At 49.4% G+C, this 19809-nt stretch overlaps 1 protein-coding gene across 4 annotated transcripts in view; it reads left to right on the plus strand.

The window, feature by feature from the left end:
• The first annotated feature begins 1805 nt into the window (after positions 1-1805).
• Positions 1806-19809, plus strand: part of LDB1 (LIM domain binding 1) — a 41157-nt gene continuing 23153 nt past the window's right edge. For 3 of the 4 annotated variants that reach the window (XM_089666462.1, XM_089666463.1, XM_089666465.1), the window contains exons 1-6: positions 1806-1906; positions 5590-5634; positions 7176-7251; positions 9621-9723; positions 13164-13336; positions 18208-18330. In XM_089666462.1, coding sequence (XP_089522588.1) covers positions 1887-1906; positions 5590-5634; positions 7176-7251; positions 9621-9723; positions 13164-13336; positions 18208-18330 — 540 coding nt within the window. In that variant the 5' untranslated portion in view covers positions 1806-1886. The remainder of the gene's footprint in view (positions 1907-5589; positions 5635-7175; positions 7252-9620; positions 9724-13163; positions 13337-18207; positions 18331-19809) is intronic. The other variant, XM_089666464.1, reaches the window with a different exon arrangement.

Here is a 19809-nt window from a genome sequence, read left to right on the forward strand (position 1 = left end):
TACTCGGCCGCAGCTCATTTTTGTTCGCAGCCATGACGGTTCTCGGCGCGGCGGTCCTGAGTAAGCAGCAATGCGTGTTAATAGAGGCCAGGAAGTGGACTTTGCATGATGACGTCCTCATGAATATTCATACAGATCGCACCTTCCATCTATTTCACGTTTTCTAACATCGGTCAGCAAATTTCCAAACGAATGTAAAAACCGCCACCGCCGCGGATCCGCTTTGTCAAGAAAAACTCCACCTTTTGTGTATATAAATAATAATGTTACCAAATCCTTTATTTCTTCATTTCAATTTGCAACTCTTCTCCGGGTTCACACCAATGCGGTGCGGGAAACGACGCGAATCCTGGGTGGTTTTTCTGCACCGCATTGCAATCGCATGGCGTCCGTGTGACCTGGTACGGGTGTCGATGTTCAGTGAACGACGCCTCGAAACGGATCGCAAAACGCAGTGCGCTTAACCAGAATTCGCAAACCAGTTGCTGGATAAAGGGGTCCGGCACCAGTTTGACACCCCTGCCACAGAGCATAGCTGGCAAAACTGCGGCCCTCCAGCTGTTGGTGAACTACAACTCCCATCATGCCTCTGCCTTTGGGAGTCATGCTTGTAACTGCCAGCCGTGCAATGCCTCATGGGGCTTGTAGTTCCACAACAGCTGGAGGGCCGCAGTTTGACACCTATTCTCTGTGGTAGGGGTGTCAAACTGGCAGCCCTCCAGCTGTTGCCAAACTACAAGTCCCATGAGGCATTGCAAGATTTACAGTTACAAGCATGACTCCCAAAGGCAGAGGCATGATGGGAGTTGTAGTTCCTCAACAGCTGGAGGGCCGTCAGTTTGACAGCTAGAGGGTTTGTCGGCATCCTTGTAATAGCAATAAAGTTCAAAAAATTGTAAAAAAAAAAATAGAATATTTTTTTAACGTTTTAGAGCGCTCTTGTACGCACGCCGTATAAAAAGTGCAGCACAGGACAATCCTGCGTGGGTGAACCTCAGTGGCGCCATGGGTGAGGTATCGCCGCGAACATCAAAGTGAGCTCAATAATTCACAGTTAAGGTCCCGGTCACAGCGATCTGACTTGAGGTGCGACTTGCGTCTGCCTACTTTAGAAATCAGTGCGGCTCCGACCAAGTCAGAACTGCGCCGGTATGACCGCTGTAATGGAGGACAATATGGGGGTGACTTGCCATGCGACCTTCTTCTTCTTCTTTTTTTTTTTTTTTTTTTTTGCAACTCTCATAGCAAGTTGCACCCGGTGTGACCCGGGGGGGGTTATCCTTTAAGTGTGTCCTATGGAGAATGTTGCTTCCATCTTATTTTGGAGCCACGTGCGGTTTTAGGATTTGACACGTTCGGTATCCATCGACTTGACGTAAATCCAATATTTTATTCTGCTAAAAATTGGGTATTTATGTTTTGTGCTAAAGAGTCATTTTAGCGGGTTTTCTTTTTTTTTTTTTCCCCTAAAAATACGTCTTTGATAACAAACAGCGCAACATAAAAAATTGCAAAAGCCACCATTTTTATTCTCCAGGGTCAGAAAATATCAACTTTTTTTGGGAGGTTACAGTTGTTTTGTTTTGTGTTTTTATTTTTTTTTTTTAGTAAAAATGCAGGTTTTTATGTGCGCAAAAATGTTAAAAATTGCCCAGCGAGCGGTTAATGTGTACGCCGGCCCTGAACAGGAAATAGAAGTGGAGTTGCCCTTTAAGCAGGCTTGACTAACTGTGAAAATGTTGCCTCTTTGTGTCTGCCCCGTTGTCACCGCTAACGCCGGCTGTTCCTTTCTTCTCTCGACAGGCTGTTCCTCCAAGTCGTTCAAGCTGTACTCGCCAAAGGAGCCCCCGAACGGCAACGCCTTTCCCCCCTTCCACCCGGGCACAATGCTGGATCGAGATGTGGGGTAGGTACACAAGTTCAGAATTCTGTCATATCCCGCGATCATCCTTTTCTTTTACGTGGTTTTATATGGGGGGGGAGGGGTTTGTAGTCCTAACAGGTTTCCTGTCCTGGGGTGACAACGCAGCTCTCCATAGACAGTGCAGGCATTGACAGGACAGGAAGTATGCTACTGGCGGGATCACTGGGTGAAAATAACTCCAGGTTCACACCCATGCAGGTTGCGTTTGATGCGTTTTGCGTCACATTTTGCAGTTGTGTTTTTTTGTTTTACTTTTTTTTTTTTTTTCTTTGTACTTTGTTGCTAGGCAGATTTAAAATGCATCAAAGACGCACTACATGCTTTCCTGCAGCGTTCCCATTGAAGTTTATAAAACCAAAAAGGCAACGTTTTGCGTTCAAAAAAGTCCCCGACCCTTTCCAAAGAACGCACCGGGTGAAAACGCACACATGTGATTTGCCCAGGAACCGCACCGCATTTCCTCCGATCTCATGCGATTTGTGCGCGGTGCGATCGGAGTCGTACATTTTGGACCATTTTGTGGTCGGCCTTAGAATCGGATGGCACGGGTACTCACACCTATTTGATCTGATTCTGAACTGCGTTTTGCGGATTGCTTTCAGGGTGATGTCCACTCAATATACACACCCGCAGCGGTTGACATGAACCGGGGGGCCATTCTGATGCAGAATTCACATAGAAAACGCTGCAAATTCCGCACTGCGTCAGTGTGAACCCGGGCTAAAGGTCAGAATAAATTATCTGCATTTTTTAGGCGTTAATTCATTTCATTGGTCGGAATAAATTTGATTTTTTTCTGGCCAATGAAATGCAAGCACCTAAACACACCTAAGGCTTGGTCCACACCTACGCAGGTTTTGTTTGACCAGTTTCTGCACTTGCGTTTTTGATCTGCGTGTTTTTTTTTTTTTTTTTCTTGTTGCTAGGCAGATTTAAAACTCAAAACGCAGCAAAATCTATAGAACCAGAAACGCAACTTTTTTGCGTTCAAAGAAGTCCCTGACCGCTTGCCAAAAAATGTCCTGGGGTGAAGACACACAGATGTGAACCCGTCCCATAGGAAATCATGTTAAATGGACTGCAGTGCGTTCGTACAACACGCTGCGGAAAACGCATGGGTATTTTTAATTTTTTTTTTAAAAGCTCCTAGAAGCGGTTTTCAGCATTTTTTTTTTCCTGCTCCTCGAAGCTAAATAGTGTTCTCCTATGTGTCTATGCACACTGCTTTTAGGCGTTTAGCGTTTTGTGAGCTTCAGTGTCTAGGAGCAGGTCCAAAGTCATATCCCATGTTCCCCAATGCAGAATTTCACGCTCGCTCTTTGCTCCAACTCGCTGCCCGTGGTGACTCACGTGGTCAGAACAACACCAGCTTTACAGCTCCCGATGTACACAGGACGATGTGTTTTGACACACTGACTTATGAAGGTCGGTGCTCCCGGTGACCGTGCGTGCAGCCTTGTGCGGCCATCTGGTGGCGTGTCACCAGTCAAAACGTTTTGATACCGCCTCGTAATAGAGGGGAAATCTTCCAATGGGGACACTAATTCTGGGATTTCCTCTCACTTCCTGTTTTGGCTCTGGGACAGGAAATGAAGGGAAATCTCTCCAGATGGCAGCAAAAATACCGGCGGGGGCTCTAACCCTCCCTTACTCTATGAAAAATGGGAAAACAATTTGCACTAGTTGTACTTTACAGCTGAACTCTGGGAAAAGTGGGACCGCCCCTGCAGGGGGGGTTAGGTGCTCTAGGGGGCTGCAGAAGGCAATTTTGCTTACCTGATCCTCCGCTCCCGCGGGCTCCTCTGCACAGCATGGCCGGCCCCCACATCCGCTTTTTCCCCTATGCTCTGGCAGTCAGTTGGACCCCGATGTCCTCGAGCAGTGCAGAGCCCATAGCCTTGCATTGGATGTAGAGGAACAGTTCCCCTAAAGAGCATAGGGGAGCGCTGTCTGCGGGGGAGCAGATTTGGTGAAAATGCTCTTCCTGCCCCCTAGACCTACACAGGTGTGTGGGGGGGGGGTTTTACCGGCTCCTCCCCATCAGTCTGGCACGTTCGCCCCGGCTCCTCCCCATCAGTCTGGCACGTTCGCCCCGGCTCCTCCCCATCAGTCTGGCACGTTCGCCCCGGCTCCTCCCCATCAGTCTGGCACGGGCGCCCCGGCTCCTCCCCATCAGTCTGGCACGGGCGCCCCGGCTCCTCCCCATCAGTCTGGCACGGGCGCCCCGGCTCCTCCCCATCAGTCTGGCACGGGCGCCCCGGCTCCTCCCCATCAGTCTGGCACGGGCGCCCCGGCTCCTCCCCATCAGTCTGGCACGGGCGCCCCGGCTCCTCCCCATCAGTCTGGCACGGGCGCCCCGGCTCCTCCCCATCAGTCTGGCACGGGCGCCCCGGCTCCTCCCCATCAGTCTGGCACGGGCGCCCCGGCTCCTCCCCATCAGTCTGGCACGACTTCCTCTGATGTCACTGGGAGCTTCTCAGAATGTGCATTAGAAGCTGCAGCCAGTCAGAGAGAGCTCCGCCCCATTTCCTGGCTGGAGGGTGTCCAGGATTATCTAGCCCCTTCCTCCCCATCCTGACTGTCCCTGGTCCCACCCCTTTCATTCATTAGAGCCCACCTCATTTCCTGGCTTGAGGACATCCAGCATCATCTAGTGCTTCCCTCCCCAGCCTGACTATCCTAGGCCCCGCCCCTTTCAATTCTTTCAATAAGTAAGGCTCAGAATCACATGTGGGCGTTACCTATGCAAATACAGCTTGCCTAGGAAGGCCACTCCTCCAGTCTAACACCCACCCATCAAGAATATTTGCATCCCCCCCGTTTGTATCAGGACTGAGGGCTCTTCATTGGAGTACTAAGGCAGGGTGCTATGTTTTCATGTACAGCACCCTGTTGGCCCCTCCCACCAGCCATGATCTGCCTGTGTTGCATAGAGTAGCGTGGAGACCCAGTGATGTCACTAGGTATAAAATAAGATTAAAAATGGAAATCTTTTATTTCAAAATATTGATGGAGGGGGGGCGATGTTAGAGAACTCCGAGCAGATATATCAACACCCTCCATGAATGGGACTGATCATCCAAGCTAGATGATGCCGGACGTCCTCCAGCCAGGAAATGGGGCGGAGCTCTCTCTGATTGGCTGCAGCTTCTAATGCACATTGTGAGATGCAGTGTGCAGTGATATCAGAGGAAAGCAGTTCAGGGGCAGATCCCGGACCCCTGTGCCAGACTGGAGGGGCGGATCCCGGACCCCTGTGCCAGACTGGAGGGGCGGATCCCGGACCCCTGTGCCAGACTGGAGGGGCGGAGCCGGGAGGAGGAATTGAGGGGGGGGGGGGGGGGAGAATCTGAAAAACATGGACAGTAAATTGCTTTGTAGTCATTTATGTAAAGTAAACCTGCTGTGAGCTGCCAGACGATCAGATCCTCCTCCACCCCCCCACCATGGATTCTGATTGGAGAATCTGGCGAGGGTGTAGCATGTGGGAGGAGTTAGATGCAAAATTTTGCTGGAAATCTCTATTATAAAAGACATAACAGACCGGAATTTGAGTCCACCCACCAGCATCCCCCATCATCCCCCTGAAGCTGGCGACACCGTTTTGGGCGGAGCAGGCCGAAGTAGCTCCTCCTCCTAATTACAACTTCTCTTCTGTCTTACAGACCCACCCCGATGTATCCGCCAACGTACCTGGAGCCCGGGATTGGGTGAGGACTATGTCTGATTTAGTATATCAGGATGCCGGTGTTCGGGAACGTCTGCGCACGCGCTTTACACAGGCAGCACCGCGTATCCGTGCACACATGTACCTTGTGATTGCGGTCTGTAGGTGGCAGTATGAAGCCATCATTGGCCAATGGAAAGTTTTCAGAGGTTCTGGACGCTCATGCACCCTGTACTGCCCCCTTATGGCCATGTGCATGAGCCCCCAAGTGGGGTCTTCCAGAGAGGGGGGTCCCCTTGTCTGCCTGCAGGCAATAAATGCCTTGGAGATGCAAATGTCTTCCAATATCAAATCAAATAGAAGTTGTCTGGTTTTTTTTTTTTTTCTTTTTATATATATATATATAAAGAGCCGACACATTTTGGGGCCGAACTTTCAGGAAAACGATCTTCTCCGACCAGCCGCTGATGAACACTTATCACACAAATCAGATACTTTGTATTCATTCTCCAGTCTCTATATATCGGCTTTCCTATCTTTAACCTCTTCAGTCCCAGATACATCCCTTCATATTGTGTGTGTGTGTATATATATATATATGTGTGTGTGTGTATATATGTGTGTATATAAGTGTGTGTATATATGTGTGTGTTTATGTGTGTGTGTTTATGTATATGTGTGTGTGTGTGTATATATATATGTGTGTGTGTATATATATATGTGTGTGTGTTTATGTATGTGTGTGTGTGTTTTTGGTTATATACTCCTTCATTATCAGGTATTGTTTGGTACCACGATTGTTTGTTTGACAATCACTGTCATCCATCTCTGCACTGACATAATATATAATAACCACTTTTTTATGCTGTATAAAGGAAAACATTTTTGCAACCAAAAAATAGTTTCTCTTACTGTCATAATAAAGATACCAGAACGGTATGACCCCCCCCCCCCCCCCCCCACCTAATGTCCGCTTCGTGAAAACGTTGATCTTATCTTTTTTTGAGAAAATCCAAAGCTCTCCCTGGATGATGCCAGTGCCCAGCGGCTGCCCTCCGGGGTTCATAATACAGCAGAGAAGTTGCTCGGTGCAGAACCCTGAAGCTGGTGGTGATCACTGTAGTAGCTGTGGTGTTGGTAGCGGTGTGTGTAGCTGTAAAGTAGCGGTGTCGCAGCGGTGCAGTATAGTAGCGGTGTCGCAGCGGTGCAGTGTAGTAGCGGTGTCGCAGCGGTGCAGTATAGCAGCGGTGTCGCAGCGGTGCAGTATAGCAGCGGTGTCGCAGCGGTGCAGTATAGCAGCGGTGTCGCAGCGGTGCAGTATAGCAGCGGTGTAGTATAGCAGCGGTGTCGCAGCGGTGCAGTATAGTAGCGGTGTTTGCAGTGGCAAGCTGCAACAATGTAACGAGTATATTGTTAGAACATAGTTTTTCACCCCAGGTCCTCTTTACTGTTCATTTATCATTTCTTGGTAAAGTGCTGACGATGACGATGATGATGATGACGATGATGATAATGACGATGATGATAATGACTTTCCATTTTCTTAGTGTGCTGATTTGCTGACGCAGTGTTCTATGTACACAGGAGACACACGCCGTACGGGAACCAGACAGACTACAGAATATTTGAACTGAACAAACGTCTGCAGAACTGGACAGAGGTAGGTCACCGACGTTCCCTGGATTTGGCCTTCCTTAGCCAAGTGTCTATAGGGGCCCTTCCCACCCCACTTACCATGGAGGAACCCTTAATAGAGTTCTCAGGTCTCCAGGAACCCCACTAAAAGGATCGGACCCTACAGATCAGGGTACATTAGGGGGACCAGGAGGCTGCAGAGAGTAAATAATACAGAATATCGTGTACTTAATAATTATGAAATGAAAAGTAATAATGGCCAGAAAAGAAATAGACAGGTCAAACTGAAGCGACCCCTTCCATTGAGGGGGGTGGAAGGCGAAGTAACCCCTTTTCGTTGGCGGGGAAGCGGGCCCCCTTTTCGTTGGCGGGGGGAAGCGGGCCCCCTTTTCGTTGGCGGGGGGAAGCGGGCCCCCTTTTCGTTGGCGGGGGGAAGCGGGCCCCCTTTTCGTTGGCGGGGGGAAGCGGGCCCCCTTTTCGTTGGCGGGGGGAAGCGGGCCCCCTTTTCGTTGGCGGGGGGAAGCGGGCCCCCTTTTCGTTGGCGGGGGGAAGCGGGCCCCCTTTTCGTTGGCGGGGGGAAGCGGGCCCCCTTTTCGTTGGCGGGGGGAAGCGGGCCCCCTTTTCGTTGGCGGGGGGAAGCGGGCCCCCTTTTCGTTGGCGGGGGGAAGCGGGCCCCCTTTTCGTTGGCGGGGGGAAGCGGGCCCCCTTTTCGTTGGCGGGGGGAAGCGGGCCCCCTTTTCGTTGGCGGGGGGAAGCGGGCCCCCTTTTCGTTGGCGGGGGGAAGCGGGCCCCCTTTTCGTTGGCGGGGGGAAGCGGGCCCCCTTTTCGTTGGCGGGGGGAAGCGGGCCCCCTTTTCGTTGGCGGGGGGAAGCGGGCCCCCTTTTCGTTGGCGGGGGGAAGCGGGCCCCCTTTTCGTTGGCGGGGGGAAGCGGGCCCCCTTTTCGTTGGCGGGGGGAAGCGGGCCCCCTTTTCGTTGGCGGGGGGAAGCGGGCCCCCTTTTCGTTGGCGGGGGGAAGCGGGCCCCCTTTTCGTTGGCGGGGGGAAGCGGGCCCCCTTTTCGTTGGCGGGGGGAAGCGGGCCCCCTTTTCGTTGGCGGGGGGAAGCGGGCCCCCTTTTCGTTGGCGGGGGGAAGCGGGCCCCCTTTTCGTTGGCGGGGGGAAGCGGGCCCCCTTTTCGTTGGCGGGGGGAAGCGGGCCCCCTTTTCGTTGGCGGGGGGAAGCGGGCCCCCTTTTCGTTGGCGGGGGGAAGCGGGCCCCCTTTTCGTTGGCGGGGGGAAGCGGGCCCCCTTTTCGTTGGCGGGGGGAAGCGGGCCCCCTTTTCGTTGGCGGGGGGAAGCGGGCCCCCTTTTCGTTGGCGGGGGGAAGCGGGCCCCCTTTTCGTTGGCGGGGGGAAGCGGGCCCCCTTTTCGTTGGCGGGGGGAAGCGGGCCCCCTTTTCGTTGGCGGGGGGAAGCGGGCCCCCTTTTCGTTGGCGGGGGGAAGCGGGCCCCCTTTTCGTTGGCGGGGAAGCGGGCCCCCTTTTCGTTGGCGGGGAAGCGGGCCCCCTTTTCGTTGGCGGGGAAGCGGGCCCCCTTTTCGTTGGCGGGGAAGCGGGCCCCCTTTTCGTTGGCGGGGAAGCGGGCCCCCTTTTCGTTGGGGAAGCGGGCCCCCTTTTCGTTGGCGGGGAAGCGGGCCCCCTTTTCGTTGGGGAAGCGGGCCCCCTTTTCGTTGGGGAAGCGGGCCCCCTTTTCGTTGGGGAAGCGGGCCCCCTTTTCGTTGGGGAAGCGGGCCCCCTTTTCGTTGGGGAAGCGGGCCCCCTTTTCGTTGGGGAAGCGGGCCCCCTTTTCGTTGGCGGTCGGCGGGGAAGCGGGCCCCCTTTTCGTTGGCAGGGAAGCGGCCCCCTTCCATCAAAGATGCATCCTGGAATGCTAGGGCCTTGGCATTTAACCTCATTATTATGCAGCACAATAAGTGCCCAGTCACACAGGTACAATTTGCGATTTGATGTCGCACCTGAAATTGCATCTAATGAATGTCAGTGTCTTCACGTGCGATTTTTCTGCGGTGCGATTTCTAACGTAGTTCTTGCATTACTTTTTTCTGCAGTTTTGTTGCGATTTCACATACACAGAATACAATGGAAATCACACTGTAAATTGCAATAAATTGTGGAAAATCTTCAGAAGTTGCAAATAAAGTTTGAAGAAATCGCACTGAAATCGCACACGGCGCGGTGTTAAATCTCAGCGGTGTGACCGGGGACGAAGCGTGTCTTGGGGGAATAGTAATGGAATCCGGCCCCGGGTGCCCTTTAGTTTGAAGCGCATAGTTACGACGTATGAATGGCGGGTTGGTTGTGTTGGGGGGAGTGTGGTGGACTTTGGACGACGCTGTAAATGTCGCTCTTCTGTTCTCAGGAATGTGACAATCTCTGGTGGGACGCTTTCACTACAGAGTTCTTTGAAGATGACGCCATGTTGACCATCACCTTCTGCTTGGAGGATGGACCAAAGAGATACAGTGAGTTCTCCTCCATGTTGCTTCCCATCCATGGGTGCCCCAGGCATTGGGAATAATACAATCTGTCCTCATCATCCAATGAAAACCAAAGAAAAATGGCACCTCTTTTCTCAGCAGCCAATGGGGTTTCAGCTTTTGCTTTGTAACCTGCAAAAGGAGAATTAAATTGTATCCAAAGTCAAAACTTTGGATGGGAAATCCAAAATTTTACAGTTGTCACTAGAACAGGAATAGAATATTTTAGTAAGTTCTGGTGACAACTGTTGGAGAGTGGATTTCCCTGGACTTTGGAGAGGTTTCCTCACTTCCTGTTTTGTCCTTGGGACAGGAAGTGAAAGGTGTTCTCCTTTAGTAGGACAGGGTCATTGTAAAGTCCCTTCCCTGAAGCTGCCTCACATTCTGACATTGCTCTGATCTCTTGGGGGTTCTGCAGTGCGGTGGAGGATAGGTTATGGACCACCCCGAATAGTTACTGTAGGAACAATGCCTCAAGCTGGACATCACTAATCACCGAGCCGTACATCATGGAGTCCCTCTGCAGGAGACACACCCCCCCCCCCCCCCCCCCCCTCCACCAAGTACTTGGAGGACCAGCTTCAACAGGTCCCTAAGGAGCCGGGTCCACTTGGCTTTGGCCGAAGTAGACCACAGAATGCTTTGCCCTTGTCAGGAGCCTTGTGACCCAGGGGCTTCAGGGTTTGAGGCCTTTCCTCTTTGGAGGTTTGGCCATTACTGTACCCTTGCACGTGTTTTTTGTGTGCTGTGATTTCACGGTTCACTTTTTTTGTTCACAAGGTTTCAGAAAGCACCACGTTTTAAAAAAAAAAAAAGCTGTAATCAAATTGTGGAAATTTGCAGTTAGGCTGTAGCCAGCCTGAGCTTTGCATTATCTGTGTTCATTGAGATTCTCCGAAGTCCAGGTGATCAATTGCTTCTGCCTGCTGCTGTTGAGAGTTTTCCAGTCGTTAGAGTAAGAAGTGTTGGATTGTGAATATTCTGCCTTGGCCAATCACTGAGAGGTTTATTTGAGCGGGGTGGGCTGGGGGTGAAGACATAGTATTTGAAGGGACCTTCTAGAAGAGTTCTCTACTTCCCAGTCTGCTGTCTGGAGGAGTGGTTGTAGCTCTAGTAGGGTCCTTCCCAGCCAGACAATTACCTGGACAGATCATAGCTCTAGAAGGGTTCCCCCCCTCATTACCTGAAGAGACTCCATACTTTAGAAGGGTCCTTCCCTCCCAGACCATCACATGAAGAGGACGTAGCTCTAGAAGGGTCCTTCCCTCCCAGACCATCACCTTGGAGAGGTCATAGCTCTGGAAAGGTCCTTCCCTCCCAGACCATCACCTGGAGAGGACGTAGCTCTAGAAGGGTCCTTCCCTCCCAGACCATCACCTTGGAGAGGTCATAGCTCTAGAAGGGTCCTTCCCTCCCAGACCATCACCTTGGAGAGGTCATAGCTCTGGAAGGGTCCTTCCCTCCCAGACCATCACCTGGAGAGGTCATAGCTCTAGAAGGGTCCTTCCCTCCCAGACCATCACCTTGGAGAGGTCATAGCTCTGGAAGGGTCCTTCCCTCCCAGACCATCACCTGGAGAGGTCATAGCTCTAGAAGAGTCCTTCCCTTCCAGCCATTGATTGCAGAAGTCTGGTCTAGAAAGGTCCCTCCTGTCTAGACCATTGTTTGAAAAGGTCTTAGCTCTAGAAAGGTCCTCTTCTCCCAGGCCATTGTCGGGAGAAGTCATAGCTCTAGCAGGGTCCTTCTTGCCAAGACCATTGCCTGGAGAGGTCATAGCTCTAGCAGGGTCCTTCTTGCCAAGACCATTGCCTGGAGAGGTCATAGCTCTAGCAGGGTCCTTCTTGCCAAGACCATTGCCTGGAGAGGTCATAGCTCTAGCAGGGTCCTTCTTGCCAAGACCATTGCCTGGAGAGGTCATAGCTCTAGCAGGGTCCCTCTTGCCAAGACCATTGCCTGGAGAGGTCATAGCTCTAGCAGGGTCCCTCTTGCCAAGACCATTGCCTGGAGAGGTCATAGCTCTAGCAGGGTCCCTCTTGCCAAGACCATTGCCTGGAGAGGTCATAGCTCTAGCAGGGTCCTTCTTGCCAAGACCATTGCCTGGAGAGGTCATAGCTCTAGCAGGGTCCCTCTTGCCAAGACCATTGCCTGGAGAGGTCATAGCTCTTTAAGAGTTCTTCCTGCCAAGACCATTGCCTGGAGAGGTCATAGCTCTTTAAGAGTTCTTCCTGCCCAGACCATTGTCTGGACAGGATGGAACTCCAGAAGGGTCCTTCGTTCCCCCACCTTCCATCTCAGACCCTTGGCTGGAGAGGTTGTAGAGGTGAAAAGTCCTTGGCTCCAAGCTTTGCTTGGTAATAGTTGCATAGCCGAGTCCAGGCCCTTGGCTGAGGAATAAGCCAGAGTGAAGCCTAATTTGCACCTTTTGGGGAGCTGAACCCCGATCTAAAGAATGTAAGCTGACCTGTGGCAGAGGCCTAAGAAACGAGCAGATAGCTGTGCAGAGAGGTCATTGCTAATATCTATGGGTATCCTGTATGCCTGACCCCGGCTCCCCAAGATAACTGGGCTAATAAAACCGCAAAAGGAGGACTGAAGGGCCTAAAGTCTCACCATTGGTAGGTCATCACTTTGTTCTTTGGTGCAGTTACAGGGTTGGGAAGGCAGGAGGACCTATTAAATTCCAATGCTTCTTCAGGGGTGAATAATTACTACCAATCAAATTGCATGGTTAGCCCTTTCATGACCTTTGCTGTAAGCACTTTCACACTAGCAGCCAGAGGGGGGCGGTAAAAACAGACAACTGAACCTCTGTATTACCACCCCTGGCTGTCTACCCAAGTCTTAACATTACAGCCTGACAGGGTGGTTCACATGGACTGGATGGACTTTTTGTCTTCTTTCAGCCAGACTAACTATGTAACATGTCGTGGCCTCGATGCTTTTCTTCAGGGCAGTGGCAGAGTTTTACAGGTGGCACACCATCGAGAACAATGGGGCTGCCTTGCAACCCTCAGCCAAGCACAAGGCTCACAGTTGTGGTGCGGTCTCCCACTGTAAACCAAAAAGTAACAAAAAACATGCCAAGAAGTGACAGTTGTGCCTCCTGCACGCCTGTCACCTGCTGCTAAACCGCCCTCTGAAAAGTCACCCGCCGTAGATTGCGTTTCAGAGGGCGGTAAGCTCTATGTCAATGGGGCAATAACAGCGAAGTTGCCTCTTGAAACCCATTTAAATCTCTTTTTCTTCCTAAACCTTTATCAAAGTTTCCTCTGTACTAGTTGATAGGTTGGCAGTTGAGGCCGTGGCGTCTGTGGTCCTCCCACCTACAGAGGGGGCTAGAGGGTTCTGGCTAATGGGGAACATGGCAGGCTTGTAACATTCAGGACATCCGTGTGATCTGACTCTGTATGTTTGTTTATTCCTAGCCATTGGAAGGACGCTTATTCCCCGCTATTTCCGCAGCATATTTGAGGGAGGGGCCACAGAGCTGTACTACGTCCTCAAACACCCCAAGGAGTCATTCCACAACAACTTTGTTTCCCTGGACTGCGATCAGTGCACGATGGTCACACAGCATGGAAAGCCCATGTTCACACAGGTAAGAGGGGCTGCTGGGTACGCGGTGGGCGGGGCCTCACGTAGAACGGTGGGCGGGCTGTGGACTTCGAAGGGTTTACATTTTAACGAGCTGCAAATTGGCGTTAACCCCTTCGCTGCCAGAACCAGTTTTGTTTTTTTTTTTTGCACGCGTTTAAAAAATTATTTCAGGCCTGAAGACGACACAAAACCCTCCAAACGAGAAATATTTTCTGAAGGCGGACACCCTAGAGAATAAAATGGCGGTAGTTCCAATTTTTTATGTCGTTGGGCAGCACAGGGGCTAAATGGTTAGCACTTCCGCCTGGCAGTACTCGAGTCGTCGGTTCGAATCCCAACCACAGCACCTCCACTGCCTGGAGTTTGCATGTTCTCCCTGTGCCTGCGTGGGTTTCCTCCGGGTACTCCAGTTTCCTCCTACACTACAAAGACATGCTGGTAGGTTAACTGGCTCCTGTCTAAATTGTCCCTAGTATGTGTATGTATGAATGTGAGTTAGCGGCCTTAGATTGTACGCTCCTCGGGGGCGGGGACTGATGTGAATGTACAATATATATGTATAAAGCGCGGAGTACATTGATGGCGCTATATAAGCACCTGAAATAAATAAATAAATGTCGCTGGATATTGCCATAAATGTCTGGAAACGCAGAATTTCAGTAACAAAACACAGTAAAGTCAATTTTAGAGCTAACAAATGCAATTAATGACCCAAACGTTTGGTAAAATATAAAAGAAGAGGTTGTGCCGAGTAAATAGATACCCAACATACCAAATTTGTGTGCGCCCATGAAATGGCGGCAGACTTCAGTACCCTATAATTTTCTAAAGGCGACGCTTCAACAGCCCCCTACAGGTCATCAGTTTGGCGTTTACGGAGATCTGCTGCCAGAATTATCGCTCACTCCGCAGTGCGTGGCGACATGTAACTTGTATCCCAAACGACGTTTTCACGTGAAGGCGCCCCCGATGCATGCGTTTACGTTTGTAAGTGCGTATATGTTGGGGGGGCTTCAATTTTATTTATTTTTTGGGGGGGATGTTATGTGCTTGGATGTGTAACTTTATTTTTTTGCAATGACAAACTTTTTTTTTGGTCGCATAGGGTACACAGTCCCCCCCCCATGTGATGAGTTTTAGGTGACAGGGTCTCTTTAATGACACATGCAGGATCTAAAAGGCCCCCAATGTCTCCTCTAGATGTAGTGAAGTTCAGATCGCATCTCATCACATTGCAATACATGTATACACCTGACAGCCGTGACCCGGAAGTGACATCATACATGTCGCCTCCCGAGTCACAGAAAGAAGAGGAGAGTTGGACATTCATCCGCTCTTCCCTCCACCCACCATAGTGCTCCCCAGGCTCACAGATGGGCAAGTGAGGCCCGGATACATTGGGGGGGGGGGTCACCGGTACAGGGGACTGTGGAAGCAATCGGTGGCAGCGTGCGGCGAAAGGGTTAAAACTAGCCTCTGTTCAGCTCAGCTGCAGCCACCATGGAGCAATTCATCCTCGAATTTCAGGACAGAAGCAGTGAAGTAGCCTCAGGCACCCCCCCCCCCCCCCCCGGCACTCCTATTGGCAGTTTACTCCCATCAGTTGCCTCAGTGGCCAATAGGGATATGCTGGAGGCAGGAGCTGACCTGCAAACTCCAATACATCAGATTTCAGTTATTTTCTTCCTATTATTAGGACTGTACTGTAAACAGCAGCCTTTGAACCTGCCGACCAATCATGGCTCACGACTTGTCGACCAATCATGGCTCACGACTTGTCGACCAATCATGGCTCACGACTTGTCGACCAATCATGGCTCACGACTTGTCGACCAATCATGGCTCACGACTTGTCGACCAATCATGGCTCACGACTTGTCGACCAATCATGGCTCACGACTTGTCGACCAATCATGGCTCACGACTTGTCGACCAATCATGGCTCACGACTTGTCGACCAATCATGGCTCACGACTTGTCGACCAATCATGGCTCACGACTTGTCGACCAATCATGGCTCACGACTTGTCGACCAATCATGGCTCAGGACCTGCCGACCAATCGTGGCTCTTGCAGGTCTGGGCCACTAATTTATTGAAATAACAAGGGGGACATCTAGTGGTCAGTTATTGTTATGACAGCTCAGGTTTTACAGATCTGTACTGAAAGTGTCTTTTTATATCAGTTTACGCAGCATTTACATATATATTGTACCTTCACATCTGTCCCCAACCTTCAGGGGGTGTACAATCTAAGGTCCTTAACAAATATTTAGGGAAAAAAAAAACTTTAAAAGAAATACATTCTTTGGATGGTGTGGGAGAGCCGCCCTCTGTTCTTATTGCTGCCTGTGTCCCCACTGGGGAGATTTAATTTTTTTTTTTTTTTCATCTTGATGGCTATTATCATACGGGGGGGAGGGGAAATCCAATATTTTGCAGTTGTCCCCAGAACAAGAGGTAAGGGGGAATCTTCCTGTGCCAATGGCAACCTTATAAGATGGGGAATCCCCCATCTCTGGGACAGGAAGTGAAGGAAAATTTTCCCAATGGTACACACATGTCAAAAATAATCTGGTATGGTGTTTTAAAGGCGAAGTCTGAAAAAGGTGTGTATATACAGTTGTGTTCAAAATAATAGCAGTGTGTTGAAAAAGTGACTAAAGCTGAAAATCCTTCTAATCGCTTTTATTTCCATCCACACAAATACATTGGGAACACGACACATTCTATTCCAAATCACAACATGAAGAAAAATACATCAAATTTGTGTTGTTCCTCTAAAAAAATTGAAAAGTGAATATTAGACGGTTCAAAAAAATGGCCGTGTTTGTATTCTTCTTTACAAACTCCAACATTCACTATATAAACTGAGAAATGTTTGAAGGTTTTGCTTTCCTTTGAATGACTTCATGAATATAGCAGTCAGACATCACTAACCGGATCAATCACTGTTTTTGGAGGAAATTATATTTCTACATGGCAAATAATTTCCTAGCAGGTGTAGTAGAGTCATAGAAATCCAACAGACCCGACAGTCATGACATGCATGCTGCTGATTCTGTCATTGAATCGCTCATTGAAAGGGGCGTGTTCACAATAATAGCAGTGTGGAGTTCTATTAGTGAGGTCATCCATTCTTTGATAAACAGGTGGCAATTATTGCCCTTATTTAAGGAAGGAAGGCAGCAAATGTTGTACATGCTGGTTACAGTGCATTTCTCTCTGAAATTCTGAGGAAAATGGGTCGTTCCAGACATTGTTCAGAAGAACAGCGTACCTTGATTAAAAAGTTGATTGGAGGGGAAAACATATAAAGAAGTGCAGAAAATGATCGGCTGCTCAGCTAAAATGATGGCAAATGCTTTAAAATGGCAACCAAAACCTGAAAGATGTGGAAGGACTTAGCCAACAATCAGCTCCAGGAAGATGAAAGAAGGTGTGACGTTCCCTGTGAGGACTGTTACAATTAGAAGACGCCGATGTGAAGCCAAGCTATCTGCAAGAAGCCCCCGCAAAGTCCCACTGTTGGGAAAAAGACATGTGCTGAAGAGGTTACAATCTGCCGAAGAGCACATTGACCGGCCTAAAGAGAAATGGCGCAACAGTTTGTGGACTGATGGAAGTAAGATTGTTCTTTTTGGGTCTAGTGGGCGGAGACAGTTTGTCAGACGACCCCCAAACACTGAATTCAAGCCACAGTACACTGTGAAGACCGTGAAGCATGGTGGTGCAAGCATCATGATATGGGGATGTTTCTCATACTACGGTGTTGGGCCTATTTATCACATACCAGGGATCATGGATCAGTTTGAATACATCAGAATACTTGAAGAGGTCATGCTGCCTTATGCTGAAGAGGAAATGCCCTTGAAATGGGTGTTCCAACAAGACAACGACCCCAAACACACCAGTAAACGTGCAACATCTTGGTTCCAGACCAACAAGATGGACGTTATGGAGTGGCCAGCCCAATCCCCGGATCTTCATCCAATAGAAAACTTGTGGGGTGACATCAAAAAATTCCGTTTCTGAGGCCAAACCAAGAAATCGAGAAGAACTGTGGAATGTGGTCCAATCATCCTGGGCTGGAATACCTGATCACAGGGGCCAGAAGTTGGGGGACTCCATGCAACACAGATGTACAGCAGTTCTCAGAAACAGTGCGACTACAACCAAATATTCATGAAATCATTCAAAGGAAAGCAAAATCTTCAAACATTTCTCAGTTTATATAGTGAATGTTGGAGTTTGTAAAGAAGAATACAAACACGGCCATTTTTTTGAACCGTCTAATATTCACTTTTCTTCCATTTTTTTTTAGAGGAACAACACAAATTTGATGTATTGATCTTCATGTTGTGATTTGGAATAGAATGTGTCGTGTTCCCAATGCATTTGTGTGGATGGAAATAAAAGGATTAGAAGGATTTTCAGCTTTAGTCACTTTTTTCAACACACTGCTATTATTTTGAACACAACTGTATATATATATTCTAAAAGAAAATAATAAAATTGTATAATGTATGGCCAGCCTAACACTCCGAATTCTTGATAAGTTGTCAGGTTGTCATATGAGGATCTGTAAGAATACTGAACTATAGAGATTCAATTCCTTCATACTATGGGAGATATGAGATGTGCGTTCTCCTTCAGGTTCAGGCGTGTGCTCCGTGTATGCTCCGTGTATTCTCCGTGTGCCTTGTCCTGTGGATTTATGTTCAGCATTATGCTCTTCTGTTGAGGGGCGGGGACTGATGTGAATGTACAATATATATGTAAATTGCCGGCGCCATAGAAGTACCTGTAATAGTAGTAATAATGTTTCCTTTTTGCTTCATGTTCCGTAAATACGTTGCACTTGTCTCTCTAGGTGTGTGTGGAGGGGCGGTTATACCTGGAGTTCATGTTTGATGACATGATGAGGATAAAAACGTGGCATTTCAGCATCCGGCAACATCGAGAACTCATTCCCCGCAGTATCCTCGCCATGCATGTAAGTGTAATGCATCTCAGAATACATAAAGGGGATAAGAGCACCAATTCATGCAGATTTGTGTTCGTTTAAAAATCTCATTAAAGCAGAACTTCTCTCCGTCTCCTGGATGACAACACCAAACCCCCCCCCCCCCCATCTAAACACCACCACCCCCCTGCCCTCCGCTACCACCATTGTGCCACATGCACTGATGAGCCAAAGATCTCTGCCTGGCTCTCAGGTCCTGGTAGAGCCCTCGGCACATCTGCTCCCTGGAAGGCGATTTTCTGCGCATGCAAACAGACGGCAAAGGTTTAGGACTTCCCTAATAGCCGTCTTTGCACATGTGCGGGAAGCCGCACGCATTCGCAGATAGTTGGTGGAACTCGCGCATGCGCAGCTGTGCCACAAGGCTCGCTCGGGACCTGAAGCCCTGTGGCACATCTCCACAGGCACGGGGGATGGGTATAAAAGAATATAAAATAAGTATGCAGCGCTAATGTAAGTATAATCAAGTGACGAAGCAAATAAATAAATAATGCACAATAACAGATGTTAAATATGTTAGATAACTCAGTCCTTCTAGTAAAGTGATTAAGTGCAGGTGTTCCAAAAGTCCATAATCAAGAATAAACGTGACTCTTGTGTTGTGAATGTACAAACAATGCACTAACCAGATAGCGCATTAATTGCGCATGGAGCAATTAAGACCCGCTCCTGGTGCTCTGGACTTGATACCAGGCAGATGTCATCAGCAAGTCGGCCACTAGATGTCATCAGTCTAGGTGTATTCTTAAGTATTCCACCAGGGCCATCATCAGCAGGAGAGGGGGGAGTCCTATATCATCCAAATCCTCAGGAACCTTCAAAAACGGGCTCACGTGGAAATGAGCCCCAAGAAAGCTTCTAATAGTGTAGTAGGTCTTTAATGGTCAAAATTCTAGCATAAACAGATAAAAACTTACATCCGGATCTGATATATCAACCAATCGGGATGGCCTTGCGGTATATGCACACAGGTCAGGGGCACCCCCCTGACGCGTTTCGTGTCAAAACACTTCCTCAGAGGATATAAGTGTCATTCTATGAGTGAGAAACACAGAAATGCTTTTATAGCACAAATTTTATATTTTTTTTTATGTCCAATTGTAAGAGAGGGAGGCGGGAAGAAGCGGGGACACAGCTAAGGGCCAATCAAAGTGTATTTTTCTATACAAGCAGTAGAAGTATCAGAATGATTGACGTATCTCTCAGCCTCTTGCAGTCCCTGTACAGTAGAGCTCTGGCTTGGAGAAGCAGCCACACGAGCCAATCGGTTCAGTCTGTTTGTGCTAACCAGGAACATGCTGTTAGGAGGAGAGAGCAGAGTGACGGAGAGATCAGCTCATCTGTCTGCTTCTCCTTTCACTGTCCAATCACAGGCTGGGGAGAGACAAGACCTGCAGGTGTTACAGAACTGCGGCTGAGGTCTCCAGGCTGGCTGTGCTGCACGGGAGA

Source organism: Staurois parvus, unplaced genomic scaffold (genome assembly GCF_062004578.1).
Source record: "Staurois parvus isolate SC_StPar_1 unplaced genomic scaffold, SC_StPar_1.0 ptg002722l, whole genome shotgun sequence".
NCBI lineage: Eukaryota > Metazoa > Chordata > Amphibia > Anura > Ranidae > Staurois > Staurois parvus.